The sequence below is a fragment of the Laetiporus sulphureus genome, assembly GCF_001632365.1.
Source record: "Laetiporus sulphureus 93-53 unplaced genomic scaffold LAESUscaffold_79, whole genome shotgun sequence".
Classification (NCBI taxonomy): domain Eukaryota; kingdom Fungi; phylum Basidiomycota; class Agaricomycetes; order Polyporales; family Laetiporaceae; genus Laetiporus; species Laetiporus sulphureus.
In genome coordinates, this window is record NW_024468588.1 from 91,370 (window position 1) to 113,465 (window position 22,096).

General features: G+C 47.1%; 5 protein-coding genes across 5 annotated transcripts; all 5 read left to right on the top strand.

Moving 5' to 3' along the window:
- Positions 1-541: 541 nt before the first annotated feature.
- Positions 542-2,778, top strand: LAESUDRAFT_739581 (cytochrome P450; the record flags this gene model as incomplete). Its single annotated transcript, XM_040911015.1, has 14 exons — positions 542-589; positions 656-747; positions 805-848; positions 904-1,038; positions 1,094-1,187; positions 1,315-1,318; positions 1,425-1,575; positions 1,624-1,628; positions 1,668-1,690; positions 1,744-1,998; positions 2,048-2,235; positions 2,281-2,350; positions 2,403-2,435; positions 2,547-2,778. The coding sequence occupies 14 exons, from the start codon at positions 542-544 to the stop codon at positions 2,776-2,778; spliced, it is 1,374 nt and encodes a 457-aa protein (XP_040758278.1).
- A 1,542-nt stretch (positions 2,779-4,320) lies between these two features.
- Positions 4,321-5,035, top strand: LAESUDRAFT_764536 (uncharacterized protein; the record flags this gene model as incomplete). The annotated part of the gene is made up of 2 exons (XM_040913457.1): positions 4,321-4,840; positions 4,881-5,035. 2 exons carry the CDS (start codon positions 4,321-4,323, stop codon positions 5,033-5,035), a joined length of 675 nt encoding a protein of 224 aa, XP_040758279.1.
- Positions 5,036-13,583: 8,548 nt separating this feature from the next.
- Positions 13,584-14,791, top strand: LAESUDRAFT_665896 (uncharacterized protein; the record flags this gene model as incomplete). Its single annotated transcript, XM_040905218.1, has 2 exons — positions 13,584-13,727; positions 14,438-14,791. 2 exons carry the CDS (start codon positions 13,584-13,586, stop codon positions 14,789-14,791), a joined length of 498 nt encoding a protein of 165 aa, XP_040758280.1.
- A 403-nt stretch (positions 14,792-15,194) lies between these two features.
- On the top strand, positions 15,195-15,527 carry LAESUDRAFT_764539 (uncharacterized protein; the record flags this gene model as incomplete). Its single annotated transcript, XM_040913458.1, has 2 exons — positions 15,195-15,224; positions 15,288-15,527. The coding sequence occupies 2 exons, from the start codon at positions 15,195-15,197 to the stop codon at positions 15,525-15,527; spliced, it is 270 nt and encodes an 89-aa protein (XP_040758281.1).
- A 4,903-nt stretch (positions 15,528-20,430) lies between these two features.
- On the top strand, positions 20,431-21,426 carry LAESUDRAFT_536937 (uncharacterized protein; the record flags this gene model as incomplete). The annotated part of the gene is made up of 3 exons (XM_040902856.1): positions 20,431-21,066; positions 21,119-21,287; positions 21,353-21,426. The coding sequence occupies one exon, from the start codon at positions 20,431-20,433 to the stop codon at positions 21,031-21,033; it is 603 nt and encodes a 200-aa protein (XP_040758282.1). The 3' UTR covers positions 21,034-21,066; positions 21,119-21,287; positions 21,353-21,426.
- Between the last annotated feature and the right edge of the window lie 670 nt (positions 21,427-22,096).

Below are 22,096 nucleotides of genomic sequence, written 5' to 3' on the forward strand. Positions count from 1 at the left end.
GTTCCACGTGACTGTCCCTTTTTAGTCTTTTTGATCTCTTGTCCGGTGTTACCGTGACAACCACTGTGCTGAGTAACACGAACCCCATTGTCAGAAAAAGACACGACCAGGCAGGAGGGGGACGTGCACAAAGCAGAAATGGACACCAGTCAAACAGTAGCCTGGGGAACATAGAGAACATCCTGGAGAATGAGGTGGTTTCCCTGCTCAATGAAGAGCTTCACACGACCAACCCCATGTGCATGAATCAGAGAGCCATTCACACTCCGAATGCCATGAGGGGCAATAGGACGCAAGTCGTAGAAGTCATCATGGCAAGGCGTGAGGTGGGTAGATGCACCAGAGTCAAAGACGAAGGGAACAGCTGCAGAGATAGCAATGCGACCAGTAGGAAGAATGGTAGATGCAACAGTGAAGGCAGATGGATCAACATCAGAGTGCAAATGGGAGCGCCAGTCAAGGGACACAAAATCCTCATTGAGGGCAGAGATGAGCACATCATATTCAATGTCATCTGCAGGGTCTCCGATTCAACCTGAGCATGTCCGAGCAATATGGGGGAGCTGTTCGAGTGCATGCCTTGCTTGGGGTGGGTTTGTTGTCCTATGACTTGCTGCTGCATGGTCAACCCAGTTGCAGCTAAAACCTGTTGCAGGAAGAGCAATTGTATGTCTCGGACCCTTGCACCCTCCATCACATTGTAGTCAAGGAGCAGCACATATATGATGAAACAGATGTCTTCTTGATGTACCCCTTTGAATGTTTTGACACTGATATATATGATTAATTCATTACTCCATCTAGGATAAACGATCTAATTTTCAGTGAAGGCCTCATCGCCACACATGGCAAGTGACCATTGTTGCCCTGCATTGCTCAGGAGTCTCACATAGGGGCATACAGGAACCCAACACAAGAAGCAGAGAAAGATGCTCAATCCTGTGTTTTCCTTCACGAATATGCGACACCTGCTGTCAATCATCCAATCAATCACTGATCAGCTGCTCGCTGTGCTGCTGACAGAATTGCCACCCAACGGTGAGACCCTTTGAGTGAATATGTAATATATATATCTCATGATGTTCTCCTGCAGGCAGAAAAGAAATCAACGTCATTCCTTGGATGTCCCGCACTGCTATGGAGTACATATGCCAAGCAGGCATGGGCTACACCTTCAATACATTGGAGTCGGACATGACATCAGAGCATGCACGCGCAATCTGAAAGCTTAGGTGTGCCTGCCCTTTGTGTCATGATTGTGCACTGATCTCCCCTATACCTGTGAACTGCGTGGACATGATGGAAGCTCAACAGCGATGTGCATCATCATGCTCTGCCTGTTTATCCCATGCATCATATGCAGACTACCCCTCCACTGATGCAATGCTCTCATCGACTGGATGCCCATGCCTGCCCTATATGAGATGCGTGAAACTGTGGGCACACTCGACAGCATTAGCAAGACTATCTATGCAGAGAAGAAGGCTGCAGTAGATGGGCATGCCATGAAGGGTGCACTCGAGGGTGAAGATCTTGGTCTGCAGATGAAAGGCCGGGATATCATAAGCATCTTGCGTGCGTCCCTTTTCTGCTACCCGCCATCCACGCTGAACTCCCCAGCAGTGAAGGTGAACTCATCATCCTCAGATGCCGACTGACTCACTGAGACCAAGCTCCTCAGACAGATGAAGTGAGCACTGCCACACTGCACCAGCGATGGCAGGCTGACCGGTGCTTGGACAGCACCATCATCTTTGCGGCATTTGAGATGACCACCGTCGCCATTGCGTGCATATTCTACATCCTCGTGACATGCCCAGACATGCAGGTGCACCTGCGCAGTGAACTGTGGGTGGTGAAGCAGGTGCAAGCAGTGGTCAGCGAATGCTGGGAGGATGTCATGCTGCCGTACGATGTGCTAATGGGCTTGCCGTACCTCGACACGATCATGCATGAAACATTCCATGTCTATCTGCCAACGTTACTCATGAGCTGCATGTGAGCAATATAGCATTGTGGCACAGAGTACGCTCTGACACCCATCCAGTGCCAGGCAGGTGATGGTCCTCCTCCTCAAGCAACCTGTATGTTCTGCATCTGGTGAGCAGATCTCATCCATACCCTTGCCTGAGGGTACAACGGTCATCGTCTCCATCCTCGCCATGAACCACAACAAAGAGGTGTGGGGTGAGGACACATCAGCATGGCACCCAGAGTTTTGGCTCACTGCATTGGGTGAGTGAATCCGCATAGGTCAAGACCTGGACAAAACACTCAGAGAAGATGAGGATGAGGTCGATGCTACTTCAGGAAAAGGGAAGATCAAGTACCCTGGAGTCTATGCATCGATGTGGATAGCTTCGTCTTGAGTTAGCAGAAGCTCACGCTGAATAATGAAATAGGATGACCTTCTTGGAAGGTGGACGTGCCTGCATGTGAGCGTTCTCTGAATGAGCAGTGTCGCAGTAGCTCACTTCCAGTCCTCGGTAGCGGATTCAAGTTTGCAGAAATGAAGCTGAGTGAGTTTTCTTAGTTTTCCTTTCAAGTGGAAGCAGCCTGATGGCTATATTCACAGAGCAAGTCATCGTGACTCTCGTACCTGCATTGAGCCTCGAGCTTCCTTCAGAGGCTGACGAGAGTGGTAATGTCAAGGAGATATACTGGAAGATGAATGGCTTACAGGTGCCAGTGGTCCGTCCACCCCTCGGTGATGATCGTATGCCACAGGTGCCGTTGATGATCAGGAGAGTGGAAGAACATGATTTCCTTGATGACTGATTGCCTCGATAAAAGTGTGCATAGAATCGATTGATGTCCTCTATAGCAGGTGGTCTCTCCTTTATGCACCTAGGTCACTAGCAGTGCCTCGTGAAGAATTTGTCAGTACAAATGTTTCACACTTGCATAAACATTGTGTGATATCTCCAGATCCATAAGATAAGAAAACTTCACCCAATGCTGTTGACAGTTCGCACCAGACTGGGATAGCTGTAGGGTAAAGCACGTATACCGAGGGGCAAACTGATGCCCCCCTGTATTATATCTGCCTACATATACATGAGACACTATGCACACAGACCACCTGGTGCCTCCCATTTAGCCCAACCCATGGGCTTACATATATCCTGGTGGTATGGCGTAGCTCACCAGAATTCAACAAACACAATCACAGGACAAATGAGATACGAAATCCAGCGTTCTTCAAAGCCTTGATGTGATAGACGGTAAAATTGTGGCATGAATCTCCCTCGAGAGTAATTAATGTGAAGGTACGTTCTTTTGGATCAAGTTGAATGCTGAGACACGCTGCATGCTTTATGTGATGCAGGCAGGTGCCCGGGTTTGTTTGTACATGTGCGTGTGACCTCATACTTAAGGTGCTCAGTGTTGGCTACAAGCGCGTGCACACTACGGCCTTACCGGGGGCATGAGCCCATGATTCCGCTGGGAACATTTTGGACATATCATGATAACAGTCACAATGTAACTCTAATGTTACTGATGTAAACATCACAGAATGATTTGAATTATTTCGAGTGAGCACATTGTGGATTAAATAGTGATATTATTCAGAAAGACACCAGGATGAGACAACAATTTTGCTCTGGCCAGCATTCATATAATATATTGGTATCATTTTGAATGGATCTTAAGGGTACATTACAAATGTGATCAATGTGATGTTACGATGAGTACCAGAATGCTTTCCATCATGTGCTGGCTGGAATCATTTTGAATGCATCAGGGATGTTCTAATATGGTTAGCACATTACTATATATAGTAATAACAATTATGCGATCATGATGAATCCATTGAGAACATCTTGAGAACATCATGGCCACTCACAGGTATCATTTGAGATTTTCTCCCAAGAAACATTTAGCATGCTATTGCAATAATGCTTAAATGCTGTCATCTGCAGCATTGGGGTCTCATTCTTGCATCTTTATGAATGCTATCAAAACTGTGCCACAATGTTGATGCTTAAAATATTTTAAAACATTCAAAATGATTTCAAAATGTATGTGCTAAAAACATTGCATAGACTGTTATTACAATGTGTCTAAAATGTTTTGGGCAAAATCATGAGCCCATGCCCCCAGTGCCTCCACATTGCAGGTGTTGTTAACATTCACTAGCACTGCCCAGCCATGGTTATTGAGAGAAGGTGTGATATAGACATGGTGACTGTGAGAATTAACGAGTGGGCCTCAAAGTGCTCGTGTCATACTGTCATCCCATTAGAGTGCCTTGCATACTCAAATGTGCACTACTGTTACAATGCATGAATGCATCCCTCATTACACAGTCGCAAAGCAATGGAGCTTGAACCACAACCACCATCTGCATCGACTAGCACCTGGGGGTCCGTCCCTGGGTTCACTGTTTCTTCTGTTCCTTCTGATGAAATCACCTTGCATACCTCCAACCTCACCCTGGCAATGCATCAGGCTGTCCAACCATGGCAGTCGCAGGGTCCCTCTGAGATGCTGCATGACATGGACTGCACAATCGATGCCACTTTCATGGTGAACAAGGCCATGCTCCGAGTACTCAACACTGCATATGCAAAGTACTGGATGAACTCCATCATGAACCCCCTCATGTTCCAATGCTTTAAGAAAGCACTTGCATCATACAGTGGTACCACAGAGGCAGGCTCCCCCTCTGCTACTGCCCAACCACCTGCACCCACCTCATCCTCTGGACCTGACCTCACAGTGGCCCTTCAGGACCTTCGATCTGCCCTCGATGCCAGGCTTGATGCTCTGGAGACTCAAATGGTGACTGTGACCCCCCCATCACAGATGAAGGCCCCCCCCTCCTTCCAGACCTCAGGTACGTGGCACTCCCAAGAAGCGCTCATATGTGATGGCAGCTGCAACATCTCGTCCAGCTCCTCTTATGATGACTTCGAACCCACCCACTTCCTCGAAGGCTCCTGGGCCCAAACATGCCCCAGAGCCCTTGAGGTATGTGGTTCATTTTGCTGGCTCTGTGCTGGCACACCTGCTTCAGATGCCCCCTGCCTAACTTGTCAGTGATGTGAACGCAGCACTGGCTGTGATACCAACTAATGTGCTACAGCACAGAGGTGCAACGGATGACTGCGAAGGGTCAACGTGACTGGTATGCCTGCATCTACTCGACACGGAAAGACCAGAGGGCTAAAGTGATGTGTACCATCACATCAGCAGATTGCATCAGAGTAAAGCCTCTCATATTCATATCTAAAGTGACATGTACTATCACATCACTGTGCTAAGCGTAAGTACATCTGTACGGTGCAGAACTATATGTAAAACCACATACGTGGATTGCACCAGGGTAAAGCCTCTGGGGCATGTGATGTACTCAATGTGAATATATATGCTGGCTGTCAAGTGTCTGAAGAGAAGTGAGTGTTGGGGAGCTCAAGATCGAGTGGGGTAAGCATATACTAAACTAGGAAACAATATGACCTGATAAGTACTATAGTGCTGGTGGCCCAACACCTGAAGGTGGCTGCAGATTACAAATCATGACACTCCCCCTCAAACCTTCACTAGTCTCATGGACACAGTGAAGTGTTTGGTCTTCAATGATGGGAGAGCCTTCATAAGGATGTCAGCGGTCATGTCCTTGGTAAGACAGTAAATGAGCGATATCTTTCCTTCAGCAATGGAATAATGAATGAAATGAAATTGGATGTTAATGTGCTTGGTGCGCGCATGGAATCAGTCATCCTTCAATAGCATGATAGTGGACTGGTTGTCAGAATGCAGAGGGATGAGATGCTCAGGTTCACCGAACAACTCTATGATGAAAGATCGAAGCCATAAGGCTTCCTTGCTAGCATGAGTCAATGCCACGTACTCAGCCTCCATAGTCAAAAGCATGACGAGGTCTTGCTGCTTTGAGGACCAGGAGACAGTGCCACCATTTAGCATGAAGACGTATCCTGAGATCACATGGTGTCCTTCCATGCTCATACCATCCACATCGAAATAGCCTATGACCTCATTGTCCTCAGATCCACCAAGAACCAGCCACTGATTTGCTGTTCCCTTGAGGTATTGATAAACACACTTAAGCGCATTCCAGTGTGCGATGCCTGGGTTCTGACCAAACTGTGCAAGCTGACTCACAGCAAAAGTAATGTCAGGACGCGTAGATACGGACACATACTGAAGTACTCCTAAAGCCTCCAGATAGGGCTTGTCATGCATAACAGTGTATTCTTCCATCATGATCAGACATTGGTCAGAGGAAAGTCGAACGTGCGGGTCCATGGGTTGTGGTGATGGCTTGGCATCAGTGAAACCATAGCGTGCAACTATCGACTCGATGTATGCGTGCTGAGATAGCACGATAGTATGTTGCACTCAATCCTGCTTAATTTCAATGCCCAGGAGCCAGTGAAGCTCTCCATTGTCAGTAATCTCCAGCTTCAATTTTATCATCCCCTTGAGCTTGAGGAGATTCACCAGAATTGAGCTGACAAGGGTTATATCGTCGACACTCATAAAGATGATGGTAAGTTCACCATTTGGGTGATGTCAATAGAATACGGTGTGGTCATGTTCTAATCGTATGAGTTTGAAGCTTTCCAGGATTCTGCGTAGCTTCGTGTACCAGCAACAATTAGATTGCCGCAATCCGTAAAGTGATACCTGAAGATGAAGCACTTGTCCAAGTACCAGGCCCTCAAGAGCGATGCCAAATGGTGGTCACATGTATATTTCTTCATCGTCGTGCAGCTTGCCATAAAGGTATGCACTCTTGATGTCGATTTGGTGAGCATGTCATCCATTCCAAGCTGCTACTGACAGTATAGTGTGAATGAAAGTGAGCTTACAAACAGCAGCGTAGATGTCGTCATGGTAGTAGTTGATGCCCTCTACCTGTGAGAAGCCTTGAGCACATAGGCATGCGTGGTAACTGGTTACATGGCCTCGCATGTCTCTCTTAGTGTGAAAAGCCCAAGTCGACCCTATAACATTCTTTCCTGATGAATGTGGTGGTGGGTCCACATAAACCCAGCTCTGTCTCGATTCTAGGTGACGAATCTCTTCTTGCATGACCTCTAGCCATGACGGCCAGTCTGGATGACACTTCACCTCAATGACATTTCGTGGATCGAAACCCATCACCTCAGAGGTTACTACTCCTACGGCATACGCAATGGTCTCGCTGAATGCATAATTGATAGCGACTTCAGTCAAGGCACCCTCAGCTCATCCCGACATGATGTTGTGCATCTTTGCACTCAGCAAGCAGATTTCTTGCCCATCACAACATTAGGATCTTCTGGCTTGCAAATTTCCTCAGGTGCTATAAAAGGAGTGAGAATGATAGGTGGTGAGGGAGGTGGAGCAGCATCAGAAACTTTTCATTCCAATTCTAAGGTAAACCCTATATCCATGTCATTATGCTCTCCCTCAATGCGTGGAGCCTCCTTGCTGAAGACGACATCATGCTCTATCATGATCGTCTTTCGAGTTGGCCAATAGATGTGATTCCTGTTCGACGAGTCGTCAAATCTGAGCCAGCGAGCCTCTACATCACGTGCATCTAGCTTCGATGTGTTATTGACTTTCACGAACATGATGTTCCCCCACGGATGCAACTTTGATACATCCAGCACATGACCAAACTGGACCTTATACGAAGTCTTGCTGCCCAGGGCACGATGCATGGTCTGATTGTAGATGTGCATGACATATGCCAGTGCCTCGCCCCACAGCCACTTGGGCAAACCTGAGCAGACAAAAGCTGCGTGAATGCTGTTAAAGATCATGCCATGCATTCACTCTGTGACACTGTTGTGTTCAGGGGTATCATGAACAGTAAGTTTTCTAATGGCTCCTGCGCATTCGAGGTGCGCTGACATATCGTCAGATAGAAACTCACCTCCGCGATCTGTCACAGTATTAAGTGGCACCTTTCTTTTTGCACCAATAAAGTCATCATTCAGCAACCACAAGTGGTTATTCAGACACCAACCTTCATATTGGCCTCACAAAGTGGATACTTAGACAAATAGCACAATACCACCACATACATCGTGGATATGACTATGTCTACCACATGACCACCAAGCGCCCATGATTCAGCCACCCAGTCACGTGACACTGGCCACTTGCCCTATTTGGAAGTTATCAGGTGTTGATCACGTGACACCAGGCCACTTGCCCAGAATGGAACTCTTTGGCCCACAATAGGCTTACCTGTGCTCATTGGACCATCAAGCTAGCAAGCACCCAATTTGCTGCTCAATAGCAGCACCAACTACATGGCTGCCAAATAGTAGCACCAGCATTAGAATATGCGCTATGGCAGAACCCCCCATTGGCCACTCAATAAGTGGCACCACTTCAGCCACTCAAATAGTGGCACCACCTTCAGGCAATTATCTCATTGGGTAAAGTAGGATTACCTTGGCATATCCACGGCCTTTATAGATAGTTGCTATAGCAAAAGTCCAGAACCATTACTGGTTTTTGCAATATGTTCACATGTAGACAGGACAGGACCCCAGTAAGTACACCATGGTTAGGGTATCAAGGGTCCACCACTACATGTATATAAGCACATAAGGATCTAAGGGAAGACCTTAGATTCGTTCACCTATTTCATGCGGCCTAACAGCCAATTCACCCCCTTGTTGTGAGCATAAGGCTAAGGGCCCTTTGAGCCCCTTTTTTTAGGCTGCATGTCACTGCATGCCTGGTTTGACCCTTCCTGGGCAAACCTCTTTTTTGTGCAGGTCACTGGATGCTGGCAAACACCTTGCTGTCATTTCCTTGCCTTAGGGCACAGGATCTAATGCGCCGTGACATGATCTGACTGTACAACCTTTACACGAGTACTGTTCTGCATTTGCAAACGTGCTTTGAATCTGATGAACTTGTCGAAGGCCTCGAATTTCAACCATAGTAATGGCATCTCGAGCCAACGCGTAGCGTCATCGACGATTGTGAGCACATAATGGCTATGGTTTACCATCATAACTGACACAGGTCCCCATATGTCTAGATGAACATGCTCACTGTAAGAAGTGGCAAGCGGAGACTGGCAGATAGCAGCGATAGGAGCACGGCATGCCTTCGCGACTAGGCACATGCGGCATTCGACCTCCTCGGTACATTGAGGATCTAGCCTGATGCCAGTGATGTGATGCTCATGAAGCATCGCCTTGATGTATCTGTAGTTCACATGTCCCAGACGACAATGAATCTCATGCAGCGATAATGAGATGAGAACTGCGAGCGATGCGCTCGCGTGAAAGATCTGGTAGAGACTGTCTGCACGAGGAACTGATCTGACAAGTACACTTTTTGAATTGGTGATTCATAGCTTCCCCTGATGACCTGTATAGCTGTAGCTGTCTTTCTCCAGTACCCTCAGCAACACAAGTGTCACATGCATAGCCAGCGCATACAAGACATCATGCAGATGCAAGTAGCGCAGCCCGTCCCAATGCTCAAAAGCAATGTCGAGATCGCCTATCCCGTTCACATAGAAGATCTCTGAATTTGCGGTGTGAATTTGATGCAGCACAATCATACAGTAATTCATTAGATAGTCCAAGTGCAGTGTCATATGCTGCGAAGCCCCTGAGTCAAAAATGTTGACTCTGCAACCCATTTCTGTCGCTGCAGCCATCATCTCGTGAGTGTTCGCTACGCGTATCTCAATCTGCTCTGCTAATTTAGAGCAATTGATGGTGGTTGCCTCAAGGCTAGTCACAGAGGTTATCACAGAGGTACTCTAGGCCTCCAAGATTACCACGCCCTGAACAGCTGGCTCTGTCCTCACAGAGAATGTGGTGCTATCCGTCGCACCATTCTTCGACTTCGTGGTAGCTGCCTTACTGTTGCTTGCACTCGTGGCAGCTTCAGTCTTCACCTTCGGGTGTTCCTAGTAAGTTTTTGTCGACAGACACTGCGCCTTGCAATGCCCCTTACCCTCGCATTGAAAGCAGGTTATCTCGTGTGACAGATTTTTGCCTGTCACAGTATTAAGTGACACCTTTCTTTTTGCACCATCAAAGTCCTCATTTGAGTGGTTATTTGGACGCCAACCTTCATATTGGTCTCACAAAGTGGATACTTAGACAAACAGCACAATGCCACCACATACATCACGGACATGACTGTGTCTACCACATGACCACCAAGCGTCCATGATTCAGCCACCCAGTCATGTGACACTGGCCACTTGCCCTATTCAGAAGTTGTCAGGTGTTGGTCACGTGACACCAAGCCACTTGCCCAGAAAGGAACCCATTGGACCATCAAGCTAGCAAGCACCCAATTCGCCACTCAAGATAGTGGCACCACTTTGCTGCCTAAACCAATAGGCAGATACCACAACAGAGGATCCCCCTACCAACCGGCATACAGTATAGCCAGGTACAGGATAGGCTAGATCTTCTCACAACCCTATCCAGATGAAGACTGATCATCACACTCATTGTTCTGAGTTTGGACAAGATCCTCTCATCTGATGTTGCAACCGTTGTGATGTGCCCTGTTGGCCATCACCCATTGACCCCTCAACTGTGAGCCCACTTACAGGCATTTATCTCATTGGATTAGATAGGATTACCTCGGCGTATCCACGGCCATTGTAGATAGTTGCTATGATGAAGTCCAGAACCATTACCGGTTCTGGCAATATGTTCACATGTAGGTATCTGAGGTCTCACAGTAGCACAGTGCCAGGGGCCCTGCCCTACATGTATATAAGCCCATGAGGATCTAAGGGAGAACCTTAGATTCATTATTCTATTGCATGCGGCCTAACAAGCCAATTCACCCCTTTGTTGTGAGCATAAGGCTAAGGGCCCTTTGAGCCCCATTTCCAGGATGCATACCACTGCACGCGTCCTCAGCCTAGCCCTTGTGGCAGGCTTTTTATGTGGGATCATTTGTGCAGGTCACAAAAGCAGACTTGCCCTTAATTGGGTTAAGTGCTTTGGTGCTTTGTGACATCACCACAAAGTCTGCACGTGACTTTTCTCATGCCACTCAGCCACAGATGTGACACGTAGAGATCAGGTGATAGTCCACATCACATGTTATGGTCCAGACCTGCAGATAATACGGTCGGACCTGTCTATTTCAGGATACAATAGAGGCACCCATTTGGGAACAAAGGGAACAAGGACTATTGTTACGCATCAGCCTTCCACTTCCTATTAGTTTAGCCAGAAGCCAAGATAGGCATGATGTTCACATCAGAGAACAAAAGGGAAATCAAGATAGGCACGATGTGCACACGCGTTACTGCGGCAACCATCGATCTTCCCACTTATTGTTCTACTTCCAGACATTCCATTGTTTCATGTATGGCCATTAGCTTATACCCGTAGATAGGTAGCTTAGGTAAGATAGCCCACTGTACATGTATATAAGACCAGCATGTAGAGGACGAAACTTCAGATTGTTCCTCCTTGTCTACCATTGTAGCATCTACTGAGCCCACAAAGCTCCTGCATATACTGTATCTCTCCACCCTTCCATATGCTTGCTTCACCAACAAGTGAGTGTTCAGCTCTCAAGCCAATATTGGGATCAGGGCAGCACATTCCACGTGACTGTCCATTTTTAGTCTCTTTGATCTCTTGTCCAGCGGTGCTGTGACATTAGAAACAATCTGACCATTTTCTGCACCCCTGCTTAGTGTCTAACATAAGTGGCCGCATATTTTCAGCACAAGCAGTTTCAGCCATAGCGCGTGGCTTTTTTGACACAACTTCCAATCCGATCTCTATCTGGCGTGAGCCTCAGCAAGACTCTGAGCTGCCCAAGGCACCAAAGTGCAAAGCCACTCCCAGGATCAACCTCGATGCTCACTACAAGCATCAGGAGACAAACAAGGAGCATGGAAGGCTTTTCACACTTGCGTCACTAGATGCATCATCCACAGACAGATAGCGCGCAGCAGCCAGGGTCATCGATACAACGCACATCATAAAGCGTGGAATCATCTGCAAGCCTCGTGATCACACCTCACTGCTCGAACGCTACAAGCCCAGAAAAAGACATCTCACCACCAGTAGTCACAAGCTGGCACCACCACCAGAGCTCATCACCTCTAACACCATTGCCCATCCCATTCACCCACTCCCATCCAGAGTCAGGCTGATGATCCACATCGAGATGCTCATGAAACAAGTGGACACTACTCGCTTTCAGCTCTAGCCCATCTTAGGAGCTTTCGCATATCGTCTCAAGGACGAGCATCAGGGACCTATTTACAGCCTTGCTACGGAACTTGACAAGGTCTGCGCTGACCTACACACTGGAACATGCACATACACGTTCATCGAGAAGCAGGTGATTAAAAGGTCTGTTTGGAGATTGAAGGGATCAGTTTCAAGAAGATAGGGAAAGAGGAAAGGCTGCAGGAGATCGCCAAAGCTTTGGTTTTCATCGCGAAGAAGTGATATCTCAACTTTTTGTACTAGTCTACGTACATATATCACAATGGAGGGAGCTGATCGTGCATATGCATCCATGTTCAGGCAAAGAATGGATGATATTTTTCATCCAGACATCGAAGCTGCACAAGGTGGCAGTACCCCACGTGCCTCCCAATGCAACTCACCAGAACCTGGGCTAGGACCCCAGGATTCCGCATCACAAGTTGGAGGACCCAGATTCCCGACACTATCACTTTTACCTGCCTATGTCCCTCCCATTTGGGAGTTTGATGGATACCAATTCGAGCATTTAGAAGATGCCCTCAGGCAATCTGCTCCTGAAGAAGTTCTGGACCACATCCATGAATGGGTCATAGTCGTTATGAAACTCACTGTCCACACGGAAGTCACAAAGGTCTATAATGTGCTCGGGAACAAACTGTACGAGCACAAAAGAGCCTTTAATGTGGTGATCCAAACTAACAAGAGCAAGCACCGGTTAAAGGAGGCAGTCATCCAAACTGAAATCGGAAAGCTCAAAGACAGGATTCTCATGCAAGATGTGCACATAACGGTTCTCAATGATGATCTCACAGGAACACAGGGAGCCATGCTAGACATGGGAAAGGAAATGATGGAGATGAAGGCAGCAAACACCAAGCTGCGGCACAAGCTAGCTTCACTCAAAGCAAGCAGCGTCTCAATGGTTCAAGGTCAAACATCTGGTACAGTCCAGCACAAAAACCCCACATCAAAATTGCTGAACCTCCACACTACTCTGGCAAAGGAAGTCTGGAGGACTGGCTCCAACAACTCAGCATATAGATGCAGTGGAATGAGATCAACGATGACGAGCATAAGATCACCATGGCACTGCTGCACTTGAAAGGTGGCACATTCACCTACATGTCAGAATATGCAACCAGAGCAGCGGCACGGCAATCACTTAGCACGTGGGAAGACTTCATCAACATTCTCAAAGTCAACTACAGGACACTCGACCCGGACAAAGATGTGCAACAACACTTGAAGGAAATCTGCGCAAAGACCTACCCTACGATGGTCTTCTTTGCAGAGAAGTTCCACCAATGGGCCACTAAGACCAACTTAGGGCACACAGCGCTTATCGGTTATATTGCTGAACACTGCGACAAGGATGTACATCAAGCAATGGTGATACGAGACAGTCTAAGAATCTCAGACCCGACCACATGGCCAGAATACCTCGACTTATGCCTCCAACTCGAGTCCAAGTTCAGAGCCGATAAGGCAGGTGTTATGAAGCATTCTCTGCTAGAACGTTCAGAACCACGTGTGCTTTCTCACACGTACTAGTCCACAATGTGAATGGAGACTTAGATATAGAATATACCTAACACCTCCAATAGTCAAGCAGACGCAGACTATTAGCAGGGTTTATAGTGTTGTCAATGCCTAGTAGACAATGGAGCAGTGAGGTCCTCACTCTACCCTTGCTAGGCTTTGGTCGCTACAGCTACTGCACATTCACCCGCAGGTTACTAGGTTCGCTGTTCTGACTCTAGCAAGCGTACGAGCTTACTACCTCTTGAGAGCGAGTACGATTGCATGAGGGTTCTAGAACTGAGAACGTTCAGAGTCACAGGTGGAAGAGGTTATCTTCCAGCTGTTGCTCTGCCCCTTTATATAGTCACAGACCTATAGTCTGGGGTACTAGTACAAGGGGTCTTCTACAGCTATTCATAGAGTAAATGAAATAGACTGAGACAAATACTAACCACTGCGAGCCAAGTAATTGGTGAGCTATTTGTCAGTATAATATGAAATAGAAACCTGAAACACGAAGGTCTTGTTTGCATGACCTGAGTGAGTAAATCGTGAAAGCGAAAAACTGCTAACCCTAGAATATGTCCACAAGATCTATGAACCATAAATAGTAAGTGTCACGTGCAATGTAAACTGTCACATGACCATGAAGCGCTGAAACTGTAACAGCAGGACAGTGCGGAACAACGGCAACATCATCGACACCATGAGCCTCGAAGGACCCTAACGCAATGGTTGTGGATCGAGTATCCACACTCACCAAGGAACAGGAAGGATGGCTGGAAAGGAAGCTGTGCGTACGATGCGAGAAACACTCCTTCGTATTTAAACAGCACTGCTCGGACCCCAAATATAAAGACAAATTTGAGATGCCAAAGAGGGGCCAAGTGACAAGGGTGATATCGACACCAGCAGCATTAAGCAGTTCCAATGATGACAAGGTGAGAGAGGAAGCAGTCTGCGCTTTCATCGCCAGCTACGACGCAAAGGGAAAGGAGAAAGAGGTCAAACTGGAACCAGCTGTCAAAGCAGCCAGGATCACGGAGGTGGAGGATGATGAGGATTTTCTGTAACAGGTTCTCTGAGGTCTGGCCAGAGTTTCCATAAACATTGTAACAGTACCTACTTGATCTCACATGTACCAGTATCAGATTTTCTATACATTGCATCAACTGGTTCGTCAAAACACGTGATCGATTTACCTGTTCACCTCAAACAGGGAGTAAGGGAAGTCCAGACTGAGGCACTCCTCGATTCAGGAGCATATTCCTGCTACATCAACCCACGGCTGGTTGATCAGTTGAATCTCGCTACGATCTCACTTGAGAAAGAGATCAGGGTTTATAATGCAGATGCATCTCAAACAAGGGTGAAACCATTAAGAAAAGGGTTCTTCTAAGTATAACTATCGGAAACCACACAAGCAGACAAAGTCTTCTGGTTACCAATATAGGTCACAAGGACTTTATACTAGGCATGAGTTTCCTCAAGGAGCACAACCCAGAGGTAGATTAGGGAAAACTCACGGTCAATTTCACCCGATGCCCACATAGATTTGCACCCTCACAGGTAGCAGTCCAGGAGGAGGACCTGGAAAACACAAACATCCCCCACATCGAAGATCTGATGGAGTTCATCAGTTCCCAGGAGTTAGGTGACAACTGGAACAACATGGACAGCTTCATTAGATGGGTGTCATTATCAGAAGACCCTGATGCACAAGCTGTAGCATCACTCATTATGGGCCTTGACATCAAGAGAAATCAGGATATAATGCCACAAAAAGGAGAACAGGACAAAGACTACTGATCAGCCTATGTCCCCAAACACTTCCATGAGTATGGCGATGTGTTCTCCAAGAAGCAGTCAGAACGAATGCCCACAAGAAAGCCCTACGATCATCCAATTGAACTTGTTCCAGAGGCATCGTTATCATGCCCAGCAAAGCTATATCCTATGAACCTACAGGAAAGAAATTCACTCGACACGTGGATAGACCAAGAGTTGGCCAAAGGATACATCAAGAGATCAAGGAGTCCAACAGCAGCACCCGTCTTCTTCGTCAAAAAGAAAGACGGATCACTGAGGCTCGTACAAGATTACAGGAACCTCAACGCAGTCACAAAGAAGAACAAAGTCCCAATCCCATGCATTTCGAACCTCATCGACAGACTCTCACATGCTAGCATATTTACGAAGCTTGATCTGAGATGGGGGTTCAACAACATAAGGATTAGGGAAGGAGACAAAGAAAAAGCTGCTTTCATCACACATCGTGGCCTCTTCGAATCCACCATAATGTACTTCGGTTTCTGCAACACTCCCAGCACCTTCCAAACAATGATGAATACAGTCCTCGAAGACTTAATTTGCACTGGAAAGGTGGTAGTCTACTTAGACGACATCCTCATATTTATGGACAATCTCGAAGAACACCAACGACTAGTAAAAGCAGTTCTACAGCACCTCCGGGACAATGACTTATATGCCAAACCGGAGAAATGCTTCTTTGAACAATCCTCAATCGAGTATCTTGGCATGATCATCAGCAAGAACTCGGTACAGATGGACCCTGCTAAAGTCGAAGGTGTACTTGGCTGGCCTGCACCTGCTAAGGTCAAACAAGTACAGGCCTTTTTAGGATTCATGAATTTCTACAGGCGATTTATAAAGGACTTTGCGAAACTCACACGACCTTTAATGCTTCTCACCTGCAAGGACGTGCCCTGGCAACGAAAGGAAGAGCAAGACCAAGCCTTCAGTGCACTCAAAATGGTGTTCACCTCAGCCCCGATATTACACCTCCCCAACGACACTGCACCATACCGTCTGGAGATCGATTCCTCAGACTATGCAACCAGTGCAGTACTCGAACAACTGGGAGAAGACAAGCTATGGCATCCAGTCGCATACTACTCAAAGTCACTCAACGAACATGAGAGAAACTATGAAATTTATGACAAGGAAATGCTTGCAATTAATCGGGCACTAGAAGAATACCGGCACTACTTAAAAGGACACCCAGAACCCATTGAGATTTGGTCAGACCATCTCAACCTTACATACTTCCATCAGACACAGAAATTATCCCGGCGCCAAGCATGCTGGTCATTATTCCTCACACACTTTAATTTTATACTTAGTCACTGACCTGGAAAGACAATGCTATGTGCCGATCCTCTGTCCAGGAGGCCAGATCATGAGAGGGGGGTAGACAGTGACAATTCGAACCAAATGCTGTTAAAAGCTGAATTTTTCGCTATCAATGCGATTCAACCTGCTCACGCATCTGAAGTTGATGATGCTCAACTACTGAAAAGGATCAAGAAGGCACTCACAGACGACACGATGACCAAAGATTATCGTGCACTTTTGACTACAGGACAGCGTGAATTTGAGAAAAACCTCACAGAATGGAACTTTGAGCATGGACTGCTACTCCATCGTGGAAAGGTTTATGTTCCCAAGGATCAACAGCTATGCCTAGACCTAATAAAGCTCCATCACGATACGTTACCAGCCAGACACCCAGGCAGATTCCAAACATTGGAGCTTATTACTCGAAACTATTGGTGGCCAGGAATGTTGGTAATGGTTAAGCAATATGTACAAGGTTGTGACAGTTGTCAATGCAACAAGTACTCAAGAGAAAAACCATTCGGACTATTACAACCCAATGAGGTACCAGGAGGACCATGGGAGATCATCACAGTTGACCTCATCACACAACTTCCTCCAGCCATGGACTTTAGGGGAGAGAAGAAGATGGCAATACTTGTCATCGTAGACAGACTCACGAAACGAGCGCATTTCTATGCAACGGATGACACAATCACATCGTCACAAGTCGCTAACGTTTTCTATAATGAAGTCTTCAAACTCCACGGATTGCCGCACCAGATTATCTCAGACAGAGGTACTCAATTTGCGAGCAAGTTATTCCAGGAGTTTTGCCAGAAGCTCAGTATAAAGTCAACAATGTCAACTGCATACCATCCCCAGACAGATGGTCAGACAGAAAGGGTTAATCAGGTGTTGGAGCAGTATCTACGCATGTACTGCAACCACAGACAGAATGATTGGGTCTATTACCTGCCAACAGCAGAATTTTCATACAACAACCAGACCCATGAGTCCACTGCACTTTCCCCATTCTTTGTCAAATATGGCCAACATCCAAAAATGGCACCAGACGTACACAAATCAATATGTCACCCTTCATTGGAACATTTATTCGCCCACCGATCCGAGGCACAAGAACAGGCAAAGGCAGCATTGGAAGTTTCAGCTTCACGAATGAAATGGTACTTCGATGAGAAGAAGGGAGAAGTCCCATTCAAAGTTGGAGACCTAGTACTACTCAAGGGAAAAGACCTCAGAGTAAAAGTCAAATCTGCGAAGCTAGGCACACAAAATTTCGGACCTTACAAGTACTTCAGAAGCTAGGGCCAGTCACATTCAAACTGGAACTGCCCAAGCAAATGAAGGTCCACCCAGTCTTCCATGCTAGCAAGTTGATCATGTACCATCAAGACACAGTCACACACCGCGAACCCCTAAAGCCCCCAGCCATAAAAATCGAAGGAGAACTAGAATTCGAAGTTGAAGAAATACTAGACTCGAAGGTCGTGAGGGGAAGGGTCCAATACCTCATCAAATGGAAAGGCTATGACCATTCCGACGATACATGGGAACCCCGAACAAATCTCACCAATGTTGACGAGCTTCTTCAAGAATTTCACCAACAACACCCAGATGCAGCCAAGACACCAATCAGCGTTGTTACATGTGGTGGGAAATGCTTCGAATTATCCTTGTACGAAGTTGCACCATTATCCACACACCGGATCAACATGTTCGACCACCCAGATGAGTTCTTCCTATATCACAAAATGACAGACAATGCCAAATCACCGAAAAAAATCCTCGAATGAAGCAGCAGGATGGGACATTTACGTGGCAGAAATGCATGAAATCCCTCTGCATTCACAGGCTGTGATAGGAATGAGAGTCACCATTGACCCTCCCAAGCATACCTATATATGAATAGCTCCACGCAGCAGACTGGCTGCATGAGGAATTGACGTGGGCGCAGGAGTCATTGACCCAGATTACACCGGAGAACTCAAGGTCGTACTGATCAACACGACGGATATCATATTTTCAGTCAAGCCAGGAGACAGGATAGCCCAACTAATCTTCGAATATTATGCAGAAGGGCTTCTCTTCAGGAGCTATCAACCGTTGTGAGCAACTAGAAGGGGAAACAAAGGTTTTGGCTCCTCGGGACAATGAGCCTTGAGAGGGGGGTAGTGTCACAGATTTTCATCACAAAGTCCACACGTGACTTTTCTCATGCCACAGATCACGTGCTTCACCAATATCTCATGCCACTCAGCCACAGACACGACACGCAGAGATCAAGTGATAGTCCACATCATATGTTATATGTTATGGTCCAGACCCGCGGATGATACAGTCGGACATGTCTATTCCAGAATACAATAGAGGCACCCATTTGGGAACAAAGGGAACAAGGACTATTGTTCAAGATCATCTAGGCAATCAGCTCAAGGTATAGCCGTTACCATGATAGGATGGATTGTCTCACCGTTGCCATGGGAGTACATCGATCTTCTCACCTATTATTCTACTTACGGATAGATTCTCCCACTTATTGTTCCATGTATAGTTTAGTCGCCTAGATACGTAGATAGCCAATCATCTATTTTGTAGTAGTGGTACGATGAAGGTTATGTAATCAGGCTCCTATACACGTATATAAGACCAGCATGTAGAGGACGAAACTTCAGATTGTTTCTCCTCGTCTACCACTGTAGCACCTTACTGAGCTCACCAGCTCTTCCATATTCAGTATCTCTCACCCTTCCCACTGCTTGCATCGTCAACAAGTAAGTCTTGGGCTCTTGCGCCACATAAGGATTCAGGGGGACTATTGGAATCAGGGGGGTTAGGGCGGCAGATTCCACGTGACCAGTCCTTTTTAGTCTTTTTGATCTCTTGTCCAGCAGTGCTGTGACATTGTCTATCACTCATTTCCTTTTGTTCTCCTCTCAAAACTTGAGGAACATGTAGCTAATAAGCTAAGCTTTGATGTAAGACTCATAATCGTAGCCTAATGCAAATACAGAAGCATGAAAAATCATAGATTGTGAGGTTTCAGTTTCACATCCACATAAAATTCAATGAGATTGGAAGCTGGTGAACCCACCACTCAGCACATTCCCCTCATTTTTAGTGTAGAGTAGCATAGATAGCATATTGACATTATTGGCAACGCAGAGGGCAGATGGAGACAATTCGGGGGAGCTAGTCAACTTTGTCTCATTGATCGGGGGTGTCTCATTGACCGGTTGATGACTGTATATCATGCATCAGCGCCTTAGCGCTGGGATCCGGGAACTTTAAAACCAGGTGACCCTGTGCCACATACACATGGCAGACATGATGTGATTTATCAATGTGGGAAATTGTGTGTGAATGTCGACTGATTTCTTACACATGCGACAAATATTTGCAACCATGGCATTTCATGTTGAAAATGTTTCACTTTGGCTGTGAATGTGCACTATTTGCCGTGTAAATGCTAAATTGGCAAAGCTTTGCCACAAATGTAAGACATCAGCCGACATTCCCACACGATTTTCCACATTTATAGGTCGCGTCACGTCTGCCGTGACACGGTCTACCCATGTCCATCGCTGAGCCCTTGCCACCCTCACTATCCGAGCTTCTTGCAGAGCGTTCCAAGGCTTGCGCTCGTTATCCCATCGACTTTCCTCACCAATGGCGCACAAGCCGTGCAACGCCCTCCCTGCTCTCTCGCTTGCTTGGAAGGTCCCCTCCCGACACACCTCTAGCCTCTTTCTACCGCATCTACGAATTCTTCGTGCTCGAGTGGACCACAGCAATCCGGAACGAACTCGAGTACTTCTGCGGGACGCATCCTGACTGGTCTATCTCTGCGCTCCCTGATCCGGCAGACCCCGACCCGGTGCGATATGCAACACTAGCCGTGCTTACGCGACTCATGTGCGATGCATTCAACCGTCGTATTGAGCTGGGGCTCCCGCGCAACGCTCCAGCCATCATCCTCGATTTTGAAGAGCTGCAGGCAAGGCCGAAGGTGTACGAGCGGCCACCGGCGTGGGCAGAACGTGTGCCTCCGCTGGCAGAGCGCGTCTTCATTCGTGATGCACAGGGAAACGCGCCGGTGGAAGGAGAGTCAGATATTAGTGAGGAGTTCGAAACCATGAATATCATTGTCAGGATGCCACATATCCATTTCATCTGACTTCGCCAAGATCTGCAAGCGGTCTTGATGGTTGTTCGTTCGTGATCTGTTTTGTGTGTTCACCGATCTGACACGCTATTGACAGGTCTCAATGCCCTCCGCCTCCAGCTGGTCGCGTGATTTTGCGTGCGCTCCTCTACCATTTCTACGAGCACCGTACCGAACGCCATATGCCATGTTACGTTGGCTGTTTCAGTTACCCCGAAAAGATTACATCGATATTTCAGGCCAATACGTGGTTCTGAGGAGCATTTGTGAGAAAATGCAAGTTATCTCACAAAAACTACTATGATTACTGACACTTCGATGCCCTCAATAGAGCGAGATGCGATCCTTCACAATGCGATTCGCTGCCTCGATCCTGTCTGTCTCGAAAGTGTGAAGCTCGCAGGTGAATGCACTCGTGCGCGTGAGGAGCCAGCGGGCAATACTCGATGTCGAGTTAATGAGCCGGAGGCTTCATAGCAGAATATTACGGGAAGGGTTCATTGCCGCGACCGGCGGGGACCAGGGTGAGCAGCAACCCTCTTCGAAAATACAGAACCAAGACAGCGTTCTAAGCACGAAACGGAGGGTTTCAACAGGGGAATAGCACGAGTTGGGATACAGCTTCGCGATGAAACAAATTGACCTAAAAGAAGACAGGAAAGAGAGACGATGATTCTAGTTCATAGTGCCATGGTATTTAATCTAAGATATGGCCAAGCGGGGTAAAAGCAAGTTGAAGCTGCAGTCAGTCGATGGACACGTACAGCAGCAGTTGGCACACTGTGACGCCACTAACGCGCTTCCCCGCACAATCAAGAAGGCGTCAATTCAATTTCGATTGCTTCGACCGCATCGGATATAAAGCGGCGCGTTGTGGCCCCGCCGAGTGGCGTGCGCGCTTTCGAAAAAGTGAAATCACGGCGCTGCATCTGGATCAAACTTTCGACAGGGTCATGATGACGGCAAGGGAACGTCGGCTTGCATTCGATGACCTTGTGGTATCTTGCTAAATTCTGCGACTTTTGTCGACAAAGTCGTCAGGCAAACGCACGCTAGTCTGAGCCAGCTACATTAT